Genomic DNA, 21,685 nt, shown 5'->3' with positions numbered 1-21,685 from the left:
TCGTCCACCTGGGCCTTACACAGAGTTTCCGTCTGATTTCTCAGACTTTTTATCTGATTTAGTGCTCATCTATGGGCAGAAATCTGTGCCATCAGAAACTGAATTTGAATAAGTTAAATTTGAATTTGAATTGCTCAGATTGAATCTGAATTGTAACTTGAATAAATGCTTTTGAAAACTGAATTTGAATTAGTCTAATTTGAAATTGAATTTATGGTTTGAAAATGATCATCACTAAATTGAAATTGAATTTTATATTTTGAAAATGAATTGATTTGCTTTGAAACTGCATTTTATCCTTTAAAAATTCAGCTCTCGAATAATTTCAGTTTCACTTCTCACCATTCAGTTTCAGTTCTACAATTCAATTTCAGTTCCAAAATTCAGTGGACACTCCATTTCTGGCACAAAACACCTGTAAAAGATGGTCGATTTAGGAGGTGACCCGACAACTTCAGCCTGTCAAACATAGCAATGGAGCAGTATGTTTTAAAAAAAAAATCTAATTAAGCATGCACTCAGTGCCCTAAGAATTATTATGGTAGTTAAACACAGTGATAGTTGTATATCATATTATATCACTTTAAACAGGTGATCCAGTAATGCTGCACTAATAAATTAGACTAACTATTCACTTTAGCTAAAGTTATTAAGTTAGCTAAAGAGTTGGGATGCTGTGTAAGACATAAATAAAGCTAAAATACAAAGGTTTGGACACTGTTTTGCATGTTTCCCTACTGTAGGGGTCTCTGCAAGCATACAGGGCTCTGAGAGGGTACAAGATGACAACTTTGGAATTCTACTAGAAACAGTCGATCATATTTGTTTGTCAAAGCTGAATTCAGGGCAAACTACGCTAAATTAGCGTTTTTAGCTAACAGCTGCAATAAGCATAAAAGTTGCCGTACGGCTATCATTTGTTAACATGAAGCTTGTTCTTATACATGTAATACATTTATTACCAACCTGAGAGTTTATCCGCTGGTCATTCGACATAACGAATGACTTCTGAAGTCTTAATTCAGCTCAAGATGCTGTAGAATCCCGTCAGTAACACTTTCGGTCCGCTAGTAAAACGTAGTTCTATTAATCTGCGCTTGAACCGGAACCGGATGTAAGTTCCAAAAAACTGAATTTTGGAACTGAAATTGAATTGTAGAACTGAAACTGAACGGTGAGAAGTGAAACTGAAATTATTCGAGAGCTGAATTTTTAAAGGATAAAATGCAGTTTCAAAGCAAATCAATTCATTTTCAAAATATAAAATTCGATTTCAATTTAGTGATGATCATTTTCAAACCATAAATTCAATTTCAAATTAGACTAATTCAAATTCAGTTTTCAAAAGCATTTATTCAGTTTTCAAAAGCACAGATTTCTGCCCATACTCATCTCAGATAAAATAATTATTGTGGGTGATTTTAACATTCATGTAGATGCAAAAAATGACAGCCTCAACATGGCATTTAATCTGTTATTAGACTCAATTGGCTTCTCTCAAAATGTAAAAGAACCCACCCACCACTTTAATCACACTCTAGATCTTGTTTTAACATATGGAATTGAAACTGAGCATTTAACAGTATTTCCTGAAAACCCTCTCCTGTCTGATCATTTCCTAATAACACTTACATTTACGATAATTGATTACACAGCAGTGGGGAGTAGACTTCATCACAGTAGATGTCTTTCTGAAAATGCTGTAACTAAGTTTAAGAATATAATCCACCCACTGTTATCATCTTCAATGCCCTGTACCAACACAGAGCAGAGCACCTACCTGAACGCTACGCCAACAGAGGTTGATCATCTTGCTAATAATTTTATCTCCTCACTACGTACGACTCTGGATACTGTAGCTCCGGTGAAAACTAAGGCCTCAAATCAGAAGTACCTGACTCCGCGGTCTAATTCTCAAACACGCAGCTTAAACCAGATAACTCGTAAGCTGGAGAGGAAATGGCGTGTCACAAATTTAGAAGATCATCATTTAGCCTGGAGAAATAGTTTGTTGCTTTATAAGAAAGCCCTCCGCAAAGCCAGAACATCTTACTATTCATCACTGATTGAAGAAAATAAGAACAACCCTAGGTTTCTCTTCAGCACTGTAGCCAGGCTGACAAAAAGTCAGAGTACTGTTGAGCCAACCATCCCTTTAACGTTAACTAGTAATGACTTCATGAACGTCCTGTGGGGAAGTCAAAGGAGTTGCAAAGAAAAGCGTCTGGACTTCTTTAAGTTGCTTGAAGACGTTTCACCTCTCATCCGAGAAGCTTCTTCAGTTCTAAGGTCAAATGGCCGAGAGTCCCAGATTTAAACCAAGTGGGAGTATCCCCCCAAAGAGGGACAAAGGACCCCCTGGTGATCCTCTAATCACATGAGCCAAGGTGTGAAAGTGGGTGTGGGACCTAATCAGCCAAGGTTTCGGGTGTGCTCATTGTGAAACCTGGCCCCACCTTGTCATGTGAATTCCTGAGGTCAGATGGCCCAGGATGTGAGTGGGCATTAAGGCGTCTGGGGAGGGAACTCAAAACTGGATTATAGATGGCAGACAGTTGATGTCGTAAACCACCACCTCTGTTCAAAGATGGTCGCTCACAGTGGACATAGATGGCCTCTTTCACTCCTCTTTCAAACCATCTGTCCTCTCTGTCCAAAATGTGAACATTGGCATCCTCGAAAGAGTGTCCTTTATCCTTAAGATGCAGATGGACTGCTGAGTCTTGTCCTGTGGAGGTGGCTCTTCTATGTTGTGCCATGCGCTTGTGAAGTGGCTGTTTGGTCTCTCCGATGTAGAGGTCTGGGCATTCCTCTACATCGGAGGATTGCAACTCCTTTGACTACGATGACCTGGATGACTGAGAACCTTCACAGACGTCTTGTGGGGAATTAAAAGAAAATTGCTTTATTGCTACAATATATCTCATAGCATTAGCAGAGCATTGACAATGTCACATATAGCTTTAAGATGGCCTGGAGACATTTAAATATACTGACACCATATTAGTCTTTATTACAGGTGCAGTCATAACCATTTTTACGTTGTTATATCTCTATACACACATTGCAGTTCTGTGCTCATAAAGAGTTGAAGCTTTCCCAGGTAATTAAAGGTCTCAAGCTTCATTCAGCGTTATGTCTGGGTGATCCATTGGTTAAGAAGCCGGGAGCTTAAGAAAGATTGCACACATGCTTACAAAACATATATATACTACATATAACCTAGAAACAGATTTGAGCAGAGGCCTGAATGCATTCAGCTAACATGCTGCACTAGAGTTTTCCTGACAACAGGTGACGCGTGGAGATGACCAGCCCCTGGAGACCTCAGAGGCCTGAGACCATCGCCTTATTTGGACAAGATGCCAGAAAGAGGAACTCTTGTGTCTGCATTTATTCTTAAAATTGATCATTGTCTGTAAAAGAGGCAAATAATGTTCTTATGATGCAAATTATGTGCTTGTAAACGCAAGAGGGGGCGTCATAATACCCTGATGCTATAAAGGCAATCTGAAGTATAATTTTGGTGAAGATCCTTGCTGATGTGTGCAGTAACTATCTTCCCGCGCGTGCACTCAATAAATGATTGTTTTGACCCAACCCTTCTGGACTGTCTTGGTTTTGTACTCTCCCTCAATTTCGAACCCTTAACAGTCTTCACAGATAAAATTTTAATCATTAGAGAAAAAATTACCAATAATCATCCCACAGATGTAACATTATCTACAGCTACTTTCAGTACCATTGATATTCCTTTAGACTCTATTTCTCCAATTGATCTTTCTGAGTTAACTTCAATAATTACTTTCTCCAGCACTAGTGATGTTTTATCTAGAAAGGTGCTATATAAATAAAGTTTTACTTACTTACTTAACTTCAGTAACTGCTTCCTCCAAACCATCAACGTGATATATGATCAACTTATCTCTAATAATCAGCTATGTAACACAGGCCTTTAAGCTGGCAGTAGTTAAACCGTTGCTTAAAAAGCCATGTCTTGACTTAATTGTCTTAGCTAATTATAGGCCAGTCTCCAACCTTCCTTTCATATTAAAAATCCTTGAAAGAGTAGCTGTCAAACAGCTAACAGATCATCTGCAGAGGAATGGTTTATTTGAAGAGTTTCAGTCAGGTTTCAGAGCTCATCACAGCACAGAAACGGCTTTAGTGAAGGTTACAAATGATCTTCTTATGGCCTCTGACAGTGTACTTATTTGTGTGCTTGTCTTACTAGACCTCAGTGCAGCTTTCGATACTGTTGGCCATAATATTCTATTAGCGCGATTAGAGTACGCTATAGGTATTTCAGGTACTGCGCTGCAGTGGTTTGTATCATATCTATCTAATAGACTCCAATTTGTGCATGTAAATGGAGAGTCGTCTTCACACACTAAGGTCAATTATGGTGTTCCACAGGGTTCAGTGCTAGGACCAATTCTGTTTACATTATACATGCTTCCCTTAGGCAGTATCATTAGAAGATATAGGATACATTTTCACTGCTATGCTGATGACACCCAACTCTATCTGTCCATGAAGCCAGATAACACACACCAATTGGTTAAACTGCAGGAAAGTCTTAAAGACATAAAGACCTGGATGGCTGCTAACTTTCTGCTTCTTAATTCAGATAAAACTGAGGTTATTGTACTCAGCCCTGAAAATCTTAGAATTATGGTATCTAACCAGATTCTTACTCTGGATGGCATTACCTTGGCCTCCAGTAACAATATGAGGAACCTTGGAGTGATTTTTGACCAAGACATGTCCTTCAATGCACATATTAAACAAATATGTAAGACTGCTTTCTTCCATCTGCGCAACATCTCTAAAATTAGAAATATCCTGTCTCAGAGTGATGCTGAAAAACTAGTTCATGCATTTATTACTTCCAGGCTGGACTACTGTAATTCATTATTATCAGGATGTCCTAAAACCTCCCTGAAAAGCCTTCAGTTAATCCAAAATGCTGCTGCAAGAGTACTTACAGGGACTAGAAAGAGAGAGCATATTTCTCCTGTATTGGCTTCCCGTTAAATCCAGAATTGAATTCAAAATCCTGCTCCTCACATACAAGGTCTTAAATAATCAGGCCCCATCTTATCTTAATGACCTTGTAGTACCATATCACCCTATTAGAGCACTTCGCTCTCGCAATGCAGGCTTACTTGTTGTTCCTAGAGTATTTAAAAGTAGAATGTGAGGGAGAGCCTTCAGTTTTCAGGACCCTCTTCTGTGGAACCAGCTTCCAGTTTGGATTCGGGAGACAGACACTATCTCTACTTTTCAGATTAGGCTTAAAACGTTCCTTTTTGCTAAAGCATATAGTTAGGGCTGGACCAGGTGAGCCTGAATCCTCCCTTAGATGTGCTAAAATAGACAGGCTGCCAGGGGATTCCCATGATGCATTGAGTTTTTCCTTTCCAGTCACCTTTCTCACTCAGTATGTGTTAATAGACCTCTCTGCATTGAATCATACCTGTTATTAATCTCTGTCTCTCTTCGACATCATGTCTTTATCCTGTCTTCCTTCTCTCACCCCAACCGGTCGCAGCAGATGGCCGCCCCTCCCTGAGCCTGGTTCTGCCAGAGGTTTCTTCCTTCCCACTGTCGCCAAAGTGCTTGCTCATAGGGGGTCATATGATTGTTGGGTTTTTCTCTGTATCTATTATTGTACGTTGTTGTGATTTGGCACTATATAAATAAAATTGAATTGAATTGAATTGAAAAAGGATAAGCAGACGTGGATGGATGGATTTTGATTGATTTACAGTAAAACTGCAGTCTTACCATTTAGCTTGATATTATACCAAGCTAATATCAGACTTTGCTAATAATGATGGTTCTCTTAAAGCTATAGCACAGATGTTTTACTCTTTGCCTAAAATAATAGAGTTCATAGTAATGGTTTTAACTGAAAAAAATGCAGGATAGGACACCAGGTTTATAATGAATGAAGTTTCATCAGTAAAGGCATGTGATCAGAGACAAATGCTTTCACAGTTCTATGTAGCTACATTTTAGATATTTAAAATACGGAATACAGATTGTGTTAAGACAAAATGAGCCACTACAGATGCATCCAAAATTTGTTCCGGTGGGATGAGCTGAGAAAAAACCAGAGGTGAACTGGATCTATGCTGAATCTGGTCAGTCGGTCCTCATCTATTTTGGATGCTGTCCTGCAAGTGGAGTCCAGAACAGAAACTCAAAATACATTACATTCATTCCCACTATCATGAGGTGCTTCGAGAGGCTCAACATGAGGTTCATAAAGACCATTCTGGTAGAATTTTCCTTCATTAAAATCCAAAATATTTCAGCTGTCATGGCCCTTACCTGTCATGGTCTGGGTGAGTCACAGTAAATTTCCACAGTGCTGCTCTCCACCTTTGGGCGGAGCCTTAGCTGCTCCTCCCCTGAGGGCCATCTGAGATTGATTAAGCCAGCTGTATATAAGACCAGCGTCCACAACCAGCCTTCACCAGCTTGTCTGCTAACCCTCATTAGTGTTTGGCCTTATGTGTCTCGCAGCACTCATTGTTCTAGTACTCACCTCTATGTTCTTGTCTTCCCAGTTGTTTCCTGACTCACCTTACAACCTTGCAATAGCCTCGCTCACCTGAACATTGGACTCCATTGCACTCCAAATAGCTGGTAAACCTCTCAATCAGTTTTCTCCAGTCTCACCTGCTCGCCTCCCTGCCTTCACTGTTTTGGAATCACGGATCACTACTCCACTCGACTCACCCAGGCCTCATTATCCTGCTTCCTCCCTCTCACATGACTCCACCTACAACCCAGTAAGACTGTTCAAACTAACAGTTTGGATTAATTCAGTCATTTCCCCAAGGACCAACCTGACTCTGTCTTCCCTCTGTTTCAGTGCCTCCCCAGCACCCACTCTCGTACCACTGTTCCCCTCGCCGAGTCCTGTCAACCACCATTCATATTCTGGGACGATCTAGTTTATAGTCCCTGAGCTCATGTACATAGTGTTTCACGTCACCTTCTTAGTTCATAGTTAAATTGAATTGAATCTTATTTTGAACATGTTAAAAAAAATACAACCACATTGAAATAAAAAAGAGACAAACAAATGAAGCAAAACAAGAGGAAAACAAAGCAACCACAAAAAAAAAAAAAATCCCAAAAACAAACAAACAAAAAAACCTTTCATGTTCAAAAAGGAGCAGGAAGAAGCATAAGCTTATTTAATCTCACCCCTTTTCCACTATTTAGTAATCAATACACTACAGAAATACCTCATTACGATTACATTATGTTACATGTATTATTATTATTTTACATTTATTTATTAATTTTATACATATCTATCTATCTATCTATCTATCTATCTATCTATCTATCTATCTACATACACCCATATACACATATTTAATAACCCCAGTAACACCATGCTAGTTCATAGCATCTCACAGTTTACTCAAAGCTTGTCTTCCTAGTCTCCACTTCATTCATGTTTCCTAGTATGTCACAGTTTGTTCTTAGTTCACATTCACTGTATTTCACAGTTCATGTTCTTATCCTCTTGTACCTTCATGCCACTGTAAATAAAACCCTTGTTCATGTCAAAGTTCTGTTTCTTGGCTTGAATCTGTTTTTGGGTCCACTCCACATTCTGGCTTCTAGCTGTGACAGTTACCCACTTTTCATTAACTGCTTTAGCAAGACAAAATACAACAAAAATTGATATGTGCATTTAAAAGAGGGAATAGTGAGGAAAAATGCCTGAAGAAAAAACAATACATTTTCCATCTGACTTCTCTTCTCTGTTTTGAATTGTAAGTTATTAGCAAATTCTTTTACCTATATTAGCCACAAATGGGACCATGAAGTCTCTGCTGGGTGGATTACAGATGAGCTGAAGTAGCCACATATCTTTAAAAAACACCTAGCATCAGTAAACCTACCAACTGGTCAATCTATGTGTGATCAGTTTTAGGATATAAATGTCTGATGTTTTCCAAGTCTTTCTTACATGTGTTATGCACTTGTCTCTATACAGTTTAATATAATCAAAGGCAGAAAAATTTTTACAAAACTCTGCTATTTTAAACTTTCTCATTTATGGTAAATTAAGAGACAATGCTTAGTAAAGAAAGGACAGTTTTCGCTTAACTGAATACCTCACAAACAGACCTAGTACCTGTCACAGTCACATCACTTTAGGAGTTTTTAAGACAGAGCCAAAATAATGGGATGTAGTCTTACTTGTTGCACTAACTACAGATGATTACCTCCTCAGCAAACAACAACTTTTTGATTCTTTTAGGTCTGTTATGTTGAGTTTACTACAAAGTCTCCTGAATATACCATCAATTACCTATTTAGAGGCATCGATGCTAAGGAGAATGGGTACTAGGGGACGATGACAACACAGTACAGGGAAGTTTCATGTGTTATTGTTATTCTTAGTTGCTGTAAGCTTCAAATTAATGATGCAGTCATTTCTCAGAAAACTGCAGGGAACGCAGCATAAGACATTTGGCTCTGGAACAGAATGGAAGGTTTCTCCACTGGATTTGATTTTGAGTTTTGATTTTTAAAAGGAAAATCTTACATTTATTAACAAAACTTTAATGAACTCTTAGAAGTACTTCAAACACATGTTTCTTCTCTATGGCTGGTAACAACTCAGTGAATGATGTTTTTTTGCAGAGACCAGTCAATGACCGTGTCATTATCGTACAGATCCTGGTAATAATTTTTCTTTGCATCAACATGTTGCTCATTGTGATCTTTATTAAAAAGGAATGTTTTCACACATCTGCACGTTACATCTTATTTTTTGTAACACTGCTGTCAGACAGTGTTTTGTTATTGGTGTCAGATGTTTTGCTCATATTGACCTATTTTGAATTTACAATACAAGTGTGGTTGTGTATAACTATCTCTGTTGTTGTACTTCTTTACTTCATTGTCACACCAGTTACTCTGACAGCAATGACTCTGGAGCGCTATGTGGCCATTTGTATGCCCCTGCGTCATGGACAGCTCTGCTCCACACGCAGCACTATGTACTGTATCCTGATCATTCACGGTGTCAGCTCTGGCCCTTGTATAATTATTCTGTCCATGTTCTTTGCTTCTGCCTCACTTAACTTCTACAAGCAATCCATGATATGTAGTGTAGAGGCATTTACTCTTTACAGATGGCAGGATCATGTTCGATCAGCTGTGTATCAATTTTATTTCTTGATTATGGGCATCACTATTGCATTCTCATATGTTCAAATAATGAAAGTGGCCAAAGCTGCATCAGGAGAGAAAAAGAAGTTGACACATAAAGGACTCAAAACAGTGATCCTTCATGCTTTCCAGTTGCTGCTTTGTCTCATTCAACTGTGGTGCCCATTCATTGAAACTGCAGTGCTTCAGATTGATTTCAGGTTATTTATAGATATCAGATATTTTAACTACATTATGTTTAATATTGCTCCAAGGTGCTTAAGTCCTCTGATCTATGGCCTCAGGGATGAAAATTTTTTTCTTGTACTGAAAAGTCTTATGCCTACTTCATCCTGTTCAAAATAAACATAATTTGAGTTACATCAGAAATATAAATGCTGCCATTCATATTTCCTCACACCATACAGGAAATGACTGTTTCAATATGCAAGAATAATTTCATGTAAATAATGATTAATTTTAAATTATTCGTAGTTTTGCAACGTGCTTTCCTGTATATGTTCAGTGATGCTATATTGTTATACATTTAAAAACAACTCTCCGTGTGTAGTTACATGTCACTTTTCAGGTAGAGTTTACACATAAGTTTAAAATGAGAAAACAAAATTTAAATAAATGTTAAGTGTATCTACACAATTTGTCCAAGATAATTTTTTTTCCTGATAGGAGATGGTTCTCAGAACGAATTGTGGAGTTTTTATGATGTTGCAACTTGATTGATTTAGCTTTATCTGTTATGAATTGTTGCAACATAATTTAACTGAAATTTCCAAATGACTGAGTATGTGCAACATGACAAGACTTAAAAATATCATTATTAATCAGGATTATGTGACAAACAAATGATATATGACAACAAATACTACTTTTATTTTATTGCTGTTATGTGAATGGGGAAGAATGATGAAGGATGGAATAATGTTATTTTGAAAACAGCTTCGGTACTGATCATTAGATTAGATTAGATTAGATTAGATGAAACTTTATTTATCCCTCAGCTGGGTTCCTCCAGGAAATTCAGTTTCCAGTAGCACAGCACCGACAGAAGTTGCGGAATGTGAGCAGAAATATACCATATATACACATATACAAATACAGAGTATACAATAGGGATAAATAAGAATAAATAGGAATAAGAATATCAGGGAATTGCACATTTCAGCTTTCAACTATTGCGAGTGCACTGTTGGATATATATATATACACACACACACACACACACACACACACACACACACACACACACACACATACATACATACATACACATACATATATATATATATATATATATATATATATATATATATATATATATATATATATATAAAAAAATACTGCACAGTGAAAAAGGCACTAAAGATTAGTTGTTCCAACCCTCCTTTGTCCCCCTGTTTCCCCTCCCTCTCCCCTCCAGCGAGGAGTTAAACAGTTTGATGGCATGTGGGACAAAGGAGTTTTTAAGTCTGTTGGTCCTTGACTTCGGGAGAAGCAACCTGTCACTGAACAGACTGGCCGTGTGCAGAGGATGCCCAGCATTGTCCATAATGTCCAGCAGTTTTTTAGTGTCCTTCTCTCCGCCATTGTCACCAGAGTGTCCAGCTTCATGCCAACCACAGAGCCAGCCTTCCTGATTAGTTTTTCCAGCCTGGACACGTCCTTTGCTGTGCTGCTCCCCCAGCACACCACAGCATAGAACAGTACTCCGGCAACCTGGTAAAACATCCTCAGGAGCTTCCTGCAGATGTTGAAGAACCTCAGTCTCCTGAGGAAGTACAGTCTGCCTTGGCCTTTTTTTATACAGGTGCTGTGTGTTGCATGAGCAGTCCAGTTTGTTGTCCACCCACAACCCGAGATACTCATATGTGTTGACCACCTCCACCTTCTCTCCCTCTATCCGAACTGGCAGTGGAACTGGTCTGGACCTCCTGAACCAGTTCCTTGGTCTTTGAGGTGTTCAGTTGCAGGTGGTTTGTGTGACTCCATGTGACAAAGTTCCTCACCAGACTACTGTACTCCTCTTCCTGGTCATCCCAGATACACCCCATGATGGCTGTTTCGTCCGCAAACATCTGAATATGGCATGATTCAGAGTTACAGCAGAAGTCAGAGGTGTACAGGGTGAAGAGAAGAGGGGACAGCACAGTTGCACAATTCTGCAGCACTACATACATATGAACAGTATTAAGAGAAAAAATATATAAAATGTACAAATATAAATAAAAAGTAAATAGTGTTATGTATATACAGTGGTGGTTTATAGAGCGAAATGCTATTTCTGCATATAAATGCAAACTTATAAATATCATTTAAACGCAATAAGAAAGCCATTATTATTATTATTAAAGTATGTCACTGAATGAGTACACATATAACTATGAGATCAGCAGCGTTTGCATTTTTTTTCTCTTTTCTCTATTTATTTTAGTCTTAGAAAACTGTCCTCTGAAATCCATTCTTTTCTACAGCTTCTACCACACAAAAACATTTTCCTGTTGCCCTGAGCAAAGCACAGCGCAAGGGTGCTGCTCAGGGAGCATTTGCGTGTTTTGCAACGTTTAACAAAGTAAGCATAGTGTGACATATATTCGAGTAACCAACATAAATGCAGAATCACAGGGAGCGGCCACCTGAAGAACACATGAAGAGTGGCTCCCCAAAAAATTATTTCATTTTCTGCACCTAATGCTTTTCTCCATACTCATTGCCTTACAAAACAAAGGCAGCATAATTTTCCATCTTCTGATCTCTTTTAATCAGTTACAGACAACCTCTTGTCTAAAGCAATCGAAAGTTTCTGTGCATCTTCCACATGCAACTGAGTCATGTAAATGTTTGTAATCACTGAGATGTCTGCTGTTCTTAGTTCTGAAGAACTGAAGAAGCTGCTCAGATGAGGTGTGAAACGTCTTCAAGCAACTTAAAGAAGTCCAGACACTTTTCTTTTACATTTAACGATTTAATGCCCAATAATTAATACAGCTGTACATTCGTACAGTGTGCAAGACATGAACAATGTGGCCTTGTCAGTCAGTATCTCTTTTGGGATGCCAACTTGGAAGATGGCATGAAACAGAGCCTGCGCCACATGCTTTGCAGAAATGAAGCACAACAGCACTGCTTCAGGGTATAGCATTGCTAATCCACCAGAACTAATAAAAAGTTATATCCATGTGCACTCCGGTGAAATGGACCGATGAGGTCCATGCGTATGTGGCCAAATGGGACATCAATTAATGGTAACTCGCACAAAGGAGCTTTTGGAATGGCTGGCTGGTTAACCAGTTGACAATGCAGCCGGAATACGGACCATCGACACATATCTGCGCAGAGGCCAGGCCAATAAAATCATGCCATTCTTTGCTCCAGAGTTTTGTCATATCCCATATGCCCTGCCATGGGGTTATAATGAGTTGCCTGGAAGATCATTTCCCAGCAGCTTTAAAGCTGAGTGAGTTCCTCCTCTGTGCAAGTGTCATGACTCACTCGATGCACCCTATCTGTAATGAATACAAAATATGGGTAGGTCCACGCTGTTCAGGGTGCATCAAGTGACCATCAACTTTTGTTACTTGGTCAAAGGGCGAGTGTAGGTAGGTTGTTGTCACGACTCCTCTAGTGGAAAATCTTCCGTGGAGGACTGGAGCCTTTGGGGCCTCACAAGAAGGCCCCGAAGGCTCCTTTTCCCCATAGTCACCGCTGAGCACAGGCAAGGCGTGACTGCAGATGGTGCTCAGGTGCATCCGCCTCGTCTCCAGGGGCACTGCAGACCACGCCCCGCCACATACCACCATCGCCCGAGGGCGATGTAGGCTGCTACTGGCTGCGCAGGACCAGATGAGGCGGGACCGGACAGTGCTCTGACCTCTGGTACTAATGAAGCAGGTCCCGAGGAGCAGGATTTTGAATCCAGGTCTTTATGTCTTTAAGTTATTCCTGCAGTTTAACTAATTGGTGTGAAAATGTATGCTATGCCTTCTGATGATACTGCCTAAGGTTAGCAGCACAAAGTAAATGGAATTGGTCCTAGCACTGAACCCTGTGGAACATAATTAACCTTAGTGTGTGAAGACATGGATTTTTAAGCAACGGTTTAACTACAGCCAGCTTGAAGGCCTTATTTTATTTATTAGAGATAGGTTGATCATATATCACGTTGATGGTTTGGAGGAAGCAGTTACTGAAGAAAGTAAGTAAAACTTTATTTATATAGCACCTTTCTAGATAAAAGATCACAAAGTGCTTCACACAAGGATAATAGAGTACGAAACAAAAAAAGAAAACAGTTAACAAAATGCAATTCTAAAAAGATGTGTTTTTAGTTGTTTTTTGAAAGAAGGTCACAGTCTGGCTGAGGCAGTCTGTATGGAGTGAGGAGTGGACCCAAAATGCAGACACGAATGAACATGAAACAAAACTTGATATAAACAAAAAGTGAGCTGTTTCTTGAGAGCTGGCAAAAAACTACAAACAAAAAGGGCAAGGGCAAAACTGAAACCTAAACCTAAACTGGGTGAACTAAAGCACAACATGAAAGACCCTAACATGAACACAGATAATCTTGGACATGAATACCTGAGACTTTGAACATAGAAACCTAGGAGCATGGCATGGAAAACAACAGACAACCTGACAAAGACTGAATGAGAAAACAAGACTAAATACACACAGGAGGCTAATGAGGGAAGTGGGAACACATGGGGAAACAGCTGACACACATGCACATAACGACGTCACACTGAACACAGGAACACAGGACCTCTTCAAAATAAAACAGGAAACATAATAAAACACAGACATGACAACATGAACTTGACAACAAAAGACATGCAGACATGAAACACAAAGGACAAAGGAGACTTAACACAGGGGTTGAAAACACAAGGGAAATCTAATAAACAAAAGAACTTAGATAACCTAATGAACTTAAACATAAACCATAAACATCAAAATAAACTAAAACTCAAAACGCTGGGTTAAAAGACCCAGGATCGTGACAGCTACTTAGTCCAGAGATCTTAAGCTCAGTGGGAGAGAGTTCCACAGTCTGGGAGCCACAGTGGCAAAAGCTCTGTCTCCTTTAGTTCTCAGCCTTGTATGATGAATGACAAGTAGACCCTGATTACATGACCTAAGAGACCTGCTAGGGACATAGGGCTGTAGAAGTTCAATGATGTAGGCAGGAGCTTGTCCATGAAGAGCTCTATAAGTCAGTACCAGAATCTTGAAATTGACTCTGAATTCAATGGGGAGCCACTACAGCTGCGTTAACTCAGAAAGATCAATTGGAGAAAAAGACTCTAAATGAACATCAGTGGTACTGAAAGTAGCTGTAGATAATGTTACATCTGTGAGATGATTATGGGTATTTTTTTCTCTAATGATTCAATTTTTATTTGTGAAGAAGTTCATGAAGTCAGTAGTTCATTAAAGATTAAAGGGATGGTTGGCTCAACAGTACTCTGACTTTTTGTCAGCCTGGCTACAGTGCTGAAGAGAAACCTTGGGTTGTTCTTATTTTCTTCAGTCAGTGGTGAATAGTAAGATGCTCTGGCTTTACGGAGGGCTTTCTTATAAAGCAGCAAACAATTTCTCCAGGCTAAATGATGATCTTCTAAATTTGTGACACGTCATTTCCTCTCCAAATTACGAGTTATCTGCTTTAAGCTATGTGTTTGAGAATTATACCAGGGAGTCGAGTACTTCTTGAGTACTACACTATCCAGTGTCATACGTAGTGAGGAGGCAAAATTATTAACAAGATAATCAACCTCTGTTGGAGTAGCGTTCAGGCAGCTGCTCTGCTCTGTGTTGATACAGGGTATTGAAAATGACAACAGTGGGTAAACTTTATTCTTAAACTCAGTTACAGCACTTTTAGAAAGACATATACTGTATACTGAAGGTACTGGCCTAGTACCTGTCAGTGTCACATCAGAGTAGGGCTTTATAAAAAATACATGTAAAATAATATGATATCCTCTTTCACGTGCTAATAACTATGGCAACTGATTAAATTCTCAACATGCAACAACTTTTTCAGAACTTTAATGTAGTGTTTACTGTTTACTGAGTCTCCTGAGAGCTCCATCAATGAGGTTGTTAGGTCTAATTGTTGAATGTTGCCATTGTGTTTCGACCCAACAGAGGTGGAGCCATTGAGAGCAATAGCCATCAAGGAAAGATGACACAGTTTCGTATGATCTTTAAATTACTGTTCCATTGTCACCTCACAGAGCACTGTCCAGAGCTCAGCAGAAGACATTGTCTCTGAAAAAGAATAAAAGGTTTCTTCACTGGATTAAATTTTTGGCTTGAGTGGTTAGGCTAAATATTTAATAATTACACTCTGATGGACTTTTAGAAGTGCTTCACTCGTGTACATTCTCTATGGCAGGTAACAACACATTAATTTGTGCTTCTTTGGTACAACCATTGACTGACCGGGTCATTACTGTGCAAATCCTGGTGATAATCTTTCTTTGTATCAACATGTTGCTCATTGTGACCTTTTTTAAAAAGGAATGTTTTTACACATCTGCTCGCTACATCTTATTTTTTGTCACATTACTGTCAGACAGCTTTTTGTTACTCATGACTGACATCCTACTTATTTTAACCGTTTTCAGATGTTCATTCCAAGTTTGGTTGTGTATAATTATCTCTCTTTTTGTGCTTGTATATTCTATTGTCACACCAATTACTCTGACAGCAATGACTCTGGAGCGCTATGTGGCCATTTGTATGCCTCTTCGTCATGGACAGCTGTGCTCCACACGCAACACTATGTACTGTATCCTGATCATTCATGGCCTCAGCTCTGGGCCATGCATTCTTATTATTTCCATGTTCTTTGCTACTGCTTCAATTAGCTTCTACAAACAATATGCAATTTGCTCTGTGGAGATGTTTATGCTTTATAGATGGCAGGATCATGTTCGCTCAGCTGTAAATCAGTTTTATTTCTTGATCATGGGCATCACTATTATTTTCTCCTATGCTGAAATAATGAAAGTGGCCAAAGCTGCATCAGGAGAGAATAAGAAGTCAACACAAAAAGGACTGAGAACAGTGATCCTTCATGGTTTTCAGCTGCTCCTCTGCCTATTACGGCTATGGACCCCATTCATAGAAACTGCAGTCATTCAGGTTGATTTAAATTTATACCAAGATTTAAGATACTATAACTATGTATTATTTAACATTGTTCCAAGGTGTCTAAGTCCACTCATCTATGGCGTTAGAGATGAAAAATTCTTTCTTGTATATTTTTCCTGCTTCTTCCTGTTCAAAATGAACATAATTTAAAGTATAAGTATCAAAGTATATCAACAATATTATTAATACTGACTTTCATGTTTAGGAAACATAGCAAATAACTAGTTGCATATACAAGAATAACTTTTGAATTTTTTGACTAGTAAGTAATGATTAACTTTCCATCACTGAAAGAAGCAAAAAACAGTGGTTTGTACTTCCAGCTGTGGTTATCTGCATCACTTGTGGCAATTGAGGTCCTTCATCAGCTGTAGCCTGTGTGAGAGGTGCTCTTAGAGGTTATATAGGGCCCCAGTAAAGCTTTCTGCCTACTCGCCTGGCCACTGGCCTTGCTGGTGAAACGTGGTCTTTCATGTATAACATTCCTCCACAGGGATTAAACTTCGCCATGCTGCAGCTTCCTCTCTTTTGTCTTTGTTCACGTGAAAGTCCAGGTCAATTTTGACACCATGCAGAATGATTGAGTGGTGATTTGTTGTGAGGTCTTTATTGTACAATATAAAGCACCTTGAGGGGATTGCTGTGATTTGTTGGGACTTGGTGCTGTATAAATAAACAATATATATAAACAGAAAGAAAAAAGAAAATTAAACTGAAATTGATCAATAGAACAGTTTTATGATGTAAACAATGAGAATCAACCAGTACCAACAAACAACACAAATGGGATTCTCACTCCACCACTAAAACTGTCAGCTTGAAGGACAAAGACAAGTTCACCATAGAGAGTCGGGGTTGTCTCACTATATAACTAAATGCTCCATTGTTGATTGAAGCTCAACCACTCTGTTAAGTACCGAACTGCTGATCATCAGCAGCAGGTGAATCTTGATTGCCGTCAGGTTTTAGTGTGGGAAATCTCTTCAAGCCTGGCATTGCCTGCAAATCGTCACACAAGCAACACACACACACACACACACACCAATGGACATAGTAGGAAAGAAGGGACCAGGTGTGAACTACAACGCATAGCATACCAAAGCAAAGGTGACAGTCCAGCGAGGACTGACAGACCATGACAAAATGGCTTCCTGCCATGAAGTTACGGAAAGCTACACAGTGATATATATAGTACACACTCACGTAAACCTGCATATGGCACACCCTATGACTGAGTAGCTTATGGAACCACCTTTAGCAGCAATAACTTGAAGCAATGGTTTCCTGTGTGACTGTATTCGTTTCTGAACTGTGACTGAATTGTGGTCCGCTCATGGTTTTAGGGGTGTTTAGGGGTGTTTTTTCTTATGCACAGCTCTATTAAGGAGTGTTAACACTCATAGTTTGTTTTCTCTTGTCCAAATGACTGGATGAGTTTATAAACTTGTAGCTTTTCCCTATAGTTTGGATTGTTTTCACATACAAACAAATTCAAATAAACTCCAAGCAAACCAAAATCTGTCACTACAAACCATGTGAGAATGTTCAGTCTGCTTATTGGCCAGATGACAAAACAAGATGTGTATTGTATTGTTGTGGGAGCAACAAAAGTAAATATAGTAAGGTGCTGTAAACTATTTGACAACACAGAGAATTTATGTTCATTTTTATCGCTAGTCAGTACAGAGTTTTGCATATCTACAGTATTTTGCTGCTTGCTACAATACAAAGCATGCATGCTATGGGAAGTTCTTTTAACTTAGTTGGTTTGTATTGAAGTTGGATGAGGTTTACACTATAAACGAACTGCACAACTGCAACAAATTTGCTGGAGTTTTTTTTAGCTTTCAGCATTTCATGGTTGAGATTAGTGATGTGTTGGTCACGAATGAAACGGCTCTTAGAGCCGACTCATTGAAGTGAGCGACGCGAGCCGTGTTTTTTTTCTTCTTTCTCTCACCCTCTCTCTCTCTCGCACTTTTTTCCCACTTCACTCCGCACGCCAGCCTTGTGCTTGCGCTGGGCAGAGGGGGGAGGGGCGGTAGTATGGCGTTATTTTTGTGCCACTATTCTGAGCGCACGTAAAAAAAATTTGAGCGCGCATAAAAAAAGTTTGCAGGTGCAAGTGTTGCATTTTGAGGAGAAATTTATTTTGAGTGAAGAAAAGCTGAATTTGAGTGAACAAAATTCATTGCTGCGTGCAAAAAATGTATTTCAGTGTTTGCTATTATCCATACACACACACAATAGCAGCCCCTCTTGCTCAGTTTTTATTTACATAAGAGCACTTATGTAAATATGTGATGTCTTGATGAATCGAGCAGATATTTGAAGTTTACACAGCACCATTCTCGCATGAAAATATCTTAAAAGTTTATTTTGTGACCCAGAAAGAGTAATATTTCAAACTCCGCCACTCTGTGTTCCTCCGCCACTGCCTCGTTTGAGTTTTGGACGAAATGGATTCTGGGATATTGCATTTCGTCATTTCGAGCTGATTGGAGACCAGAACAGCCACTCAGATATTTTTGCATCCAAGTCTGTGATTGGCTGGTTTTGTGGCACAAATATAACAGCGTAGAGAAAGAGTTGAGCGCGCACGGGCAGAAATGTTGAGAGCGCGAGCAACACATTGCGAGCGAGCGCAAATGCAAAAACTGAGTGAGAGGGGCTGCTATTGCGTGTGTGTATGGATAATGGCAAACACTGAAATACATTTTCTGCACGCAGCAATGAATTTTGTTCACTCAAATTCAGCTTTTCTTCGCTCAAAATAAATTTCTCCTCAAAATGCAACACTTGCACCTGCAAACTTTTTTTTACGTGCGCTCAGAATAGTGGCACAAAAATAACACCATACGGTAGTTACACTCGCAGTAGCACAGGAACAGAGCAGGAGGGAAAGAGAGAGAAAGAGAGCCAGGGACAACAACAAGAGACAACATTGTCACATTAGAAAGGTATAGTAATCATCCACAACTATTTTCAGTTGCGGATGATAAAGAATTCAGAAAGTTTATTCATGCAGGCCTATATGACAGAGAATGTGCATCTTCTTTTTGTTTTGCATATTTTAATTTATATTTAATTGTGTTAACAGTGTTTTGTGTTGTTTCACTTTAATTTTGTTTAAAGGGAAAAAGCTGAAAATTTAAATAGCTGAAAATTTAAATAGTTAAAAGTTGAAATGTAAATAGTTGGTTTTATATTTATTACATTTTATGTGGAGTGAGTAAATAAAAGTATATTTACAAACTCCAAAACACGTACAAACTCCGAAGCATGTACAAACTCCAAAACGCATAAAAACTCAGAAGCACGTAAAAACTCCAAAACAGGTAAAAACTCAGAAGCACGTAAAAACTCCCAAACAAGTAAAAACTCCAAAACATGTAAAAACTCAGAAGTACGTACAAACTCCAAAACACGCACAAACTCCAAAACACATAAAAACTCAGAAGCACGTAAAAACTCCAAAACACGTAAAAACTCAGAAGCACGAACAAATTCCGAAGCACGAACAAATTCCAAAACACGTACAAACTCCAAAACGCGACGGAAGTGCTCCAGGATGCTAGGGGCAGTGTTGACCTTTTGTTACCTAGTGGCTACACAAGCCAGGAAGTACCAACGACCGGATTTGGTTTGTGGTAGTAACAGGTAAATGAACATTTTTTTTAAAAAATTATTTGAATATATATGAGTGCTTGTGTATAAATACACAAACAATACACATATGCTTTCAATTGTGTAATTTAAGTGATCTAGATAGCTCTGTTTTGGAAGGTCAGTTAACGCTATGTGTTTTAGTTTGTACGTTATTTGGAGTTTGTACGTGCTTTGGAGTGTGCACGTGCTTTTTGGAGTTTGTATGTGCTTTTTCTCTAGGGGCCACTATATATTTATATATAAACATATATTAATAAAACCATGTTTTTTTACATTAGTAATTCCTTTTGTGCATAATTTTATATTGTTGTTGATAATACATTAATTAAAGCAACAAAACAACCTGAAGAGCCAGTTGGGAGCCGAAAAAGCCGGATCTTTTTAGTGAGTCGAGCCGAAAGAGCCGGTTCTCTAAAAAAAGCCGGAATTCCCATCACTAGTTGAGATCTAGTTTTATTGGGATGCTGTGGCCTGTGGTATGCCTCATGTTACATATTTGTCCCAATATAACTGAACAATTAGAAAAATTAATTAGGACTTGAAACAATTTCTTAAAAATGATTTACACTGTCGCGTGTGCAGTAAATACCTTAAAAGAGGCAATAGGTAGGGAAGAAAATCAGCACATTTATTTCAAAGCTCAAAGTCAGCTTTATTGTCAAAGATCATATGTACAGTCATACACAGGAATTTGAAATTGCAATGCTCCCATGGCCCTCAGTGTACACTAAAAATACAAAGATAATACAAAGATCTGTCATGGTCCTGGGTCGGCAACCCAGTGTTTTCTGTTTTGTATCATTAATCTTCGATTTCTTGATGTGTGTTTGTTAGTTCTTAGGGTTTTGGTTTTTGTGTTTAGTTATTCCTACCTGTGTCCCTCCCCCGGTGCTCTGTTCGTGTCCCTGATTTTGTGTTTGTAAAACACAAACTCAGGGACACGTTTTACTTTGAAGGTCTGCTGTTTTTTTCCTGTTTTACTTTGAAGGTCTGCTGTTTTTTTCCTGTTTTACTTTGAAGGTCTGTGTCTCGCCATGCCCATTAGGTTCAGCTGCGTGTCATTTCCTGATTACCCTTGTGTGTATGTATAGTGTGTGTCTGCTCGTCATCAGTTCATCTGTGTTAACTGGTGTTCTCAGCTTCTCTCTGCTCTTTATCCCGTGTGTCTCCGTATATTATATATCGTATATATTGTATATCCGTGACAGTACGAGGTGACCACACAATGGACCTAGCAGCATTCGCAACTTCGAAGGAGCTCCTGGAGGAATTAAGTGATTCAGTTGCAAGGCGGATTAGCCTGTGGCTAGAGCATGAGGAGGAGGAGTTTCGTCGCGCCTTGGAGACCCAGCTACAGCGACTGCTTTCTGGCCTCCCCTGGTTACTGGGATCGCTTCACCCACTCCAACAGAACTTCTTCCCTAACACACTTCACCTTCACCCCCCAGCCGCTTTCGCTTTCCTGCCCAATTCAGCGGACAAGGCGCGACCCACCTCGGTGGATGTGGAGTTACCTGACGCGCCGGAGCCATCACCGAGGAGGAAGCGCTGCCAGCGTGTCACCGCACAGCCAGACTCGAGAACTCTCAAGCAGCCGGTTGTGGTGAGTGAGTGGGACACTTCGTCTTCCCCAGATTTTAGGACT

At 39.2% G+C, this 21,685-nt stretch overlaps 2 protein-coding genes across 2 annotated transcripts; both read left to right on the top strand.

Moving 5' to 3' along the window:
• The first annotated feature begins 8,643 nt into the window (after positions 1-8,643).
• Positions 8,644-9,558, top strand: LOC134640663 (odorant receptor 131-2-like). The gene has a single exon (XM_063492568.1). It carries the CDS (start codon positions 8,644-8,646, stop codon positions 9,556-9,558), a length of 915 nt encoding a protein of 304 aa, XP_063348638.1.
• A 6,045-nt stretch (positions 9,559-15,603) lies between these two features.
• On the top strand, positions 15,604-16,521 carry LOC134640662 (odorant receptor 131-2-like). Its single transcript, XM_063492567.1, has one exon. It carries the CDS (start codon positions 15,604-15,606, stop codon positions 16,519-16,521), a length of 918 nt encoding a protein of 305 aa, XP_063348637.1.
• Positions 16,522-21,685: the final 5,164 nt, after the last annotated feature.

This window comes from Pelmatolapia mariae, linkage group LG14 (assembly GCF_036321145.2).
Source record: "Pelmatolapia mariae isolate MD_Pm_ZW linkage group LG14, Pm_UMD_F_2, whole genome shotgun sequence".
NCBI lineage: Eukaryota > Metazoa > Chordata > Actinopteri > Cichliformes > Cichlidae > Pelmatolapia > Pelmatolapia mariae.
This window is presented reverse-complemented; position numbering and strand designations above follow the sequence as displayed.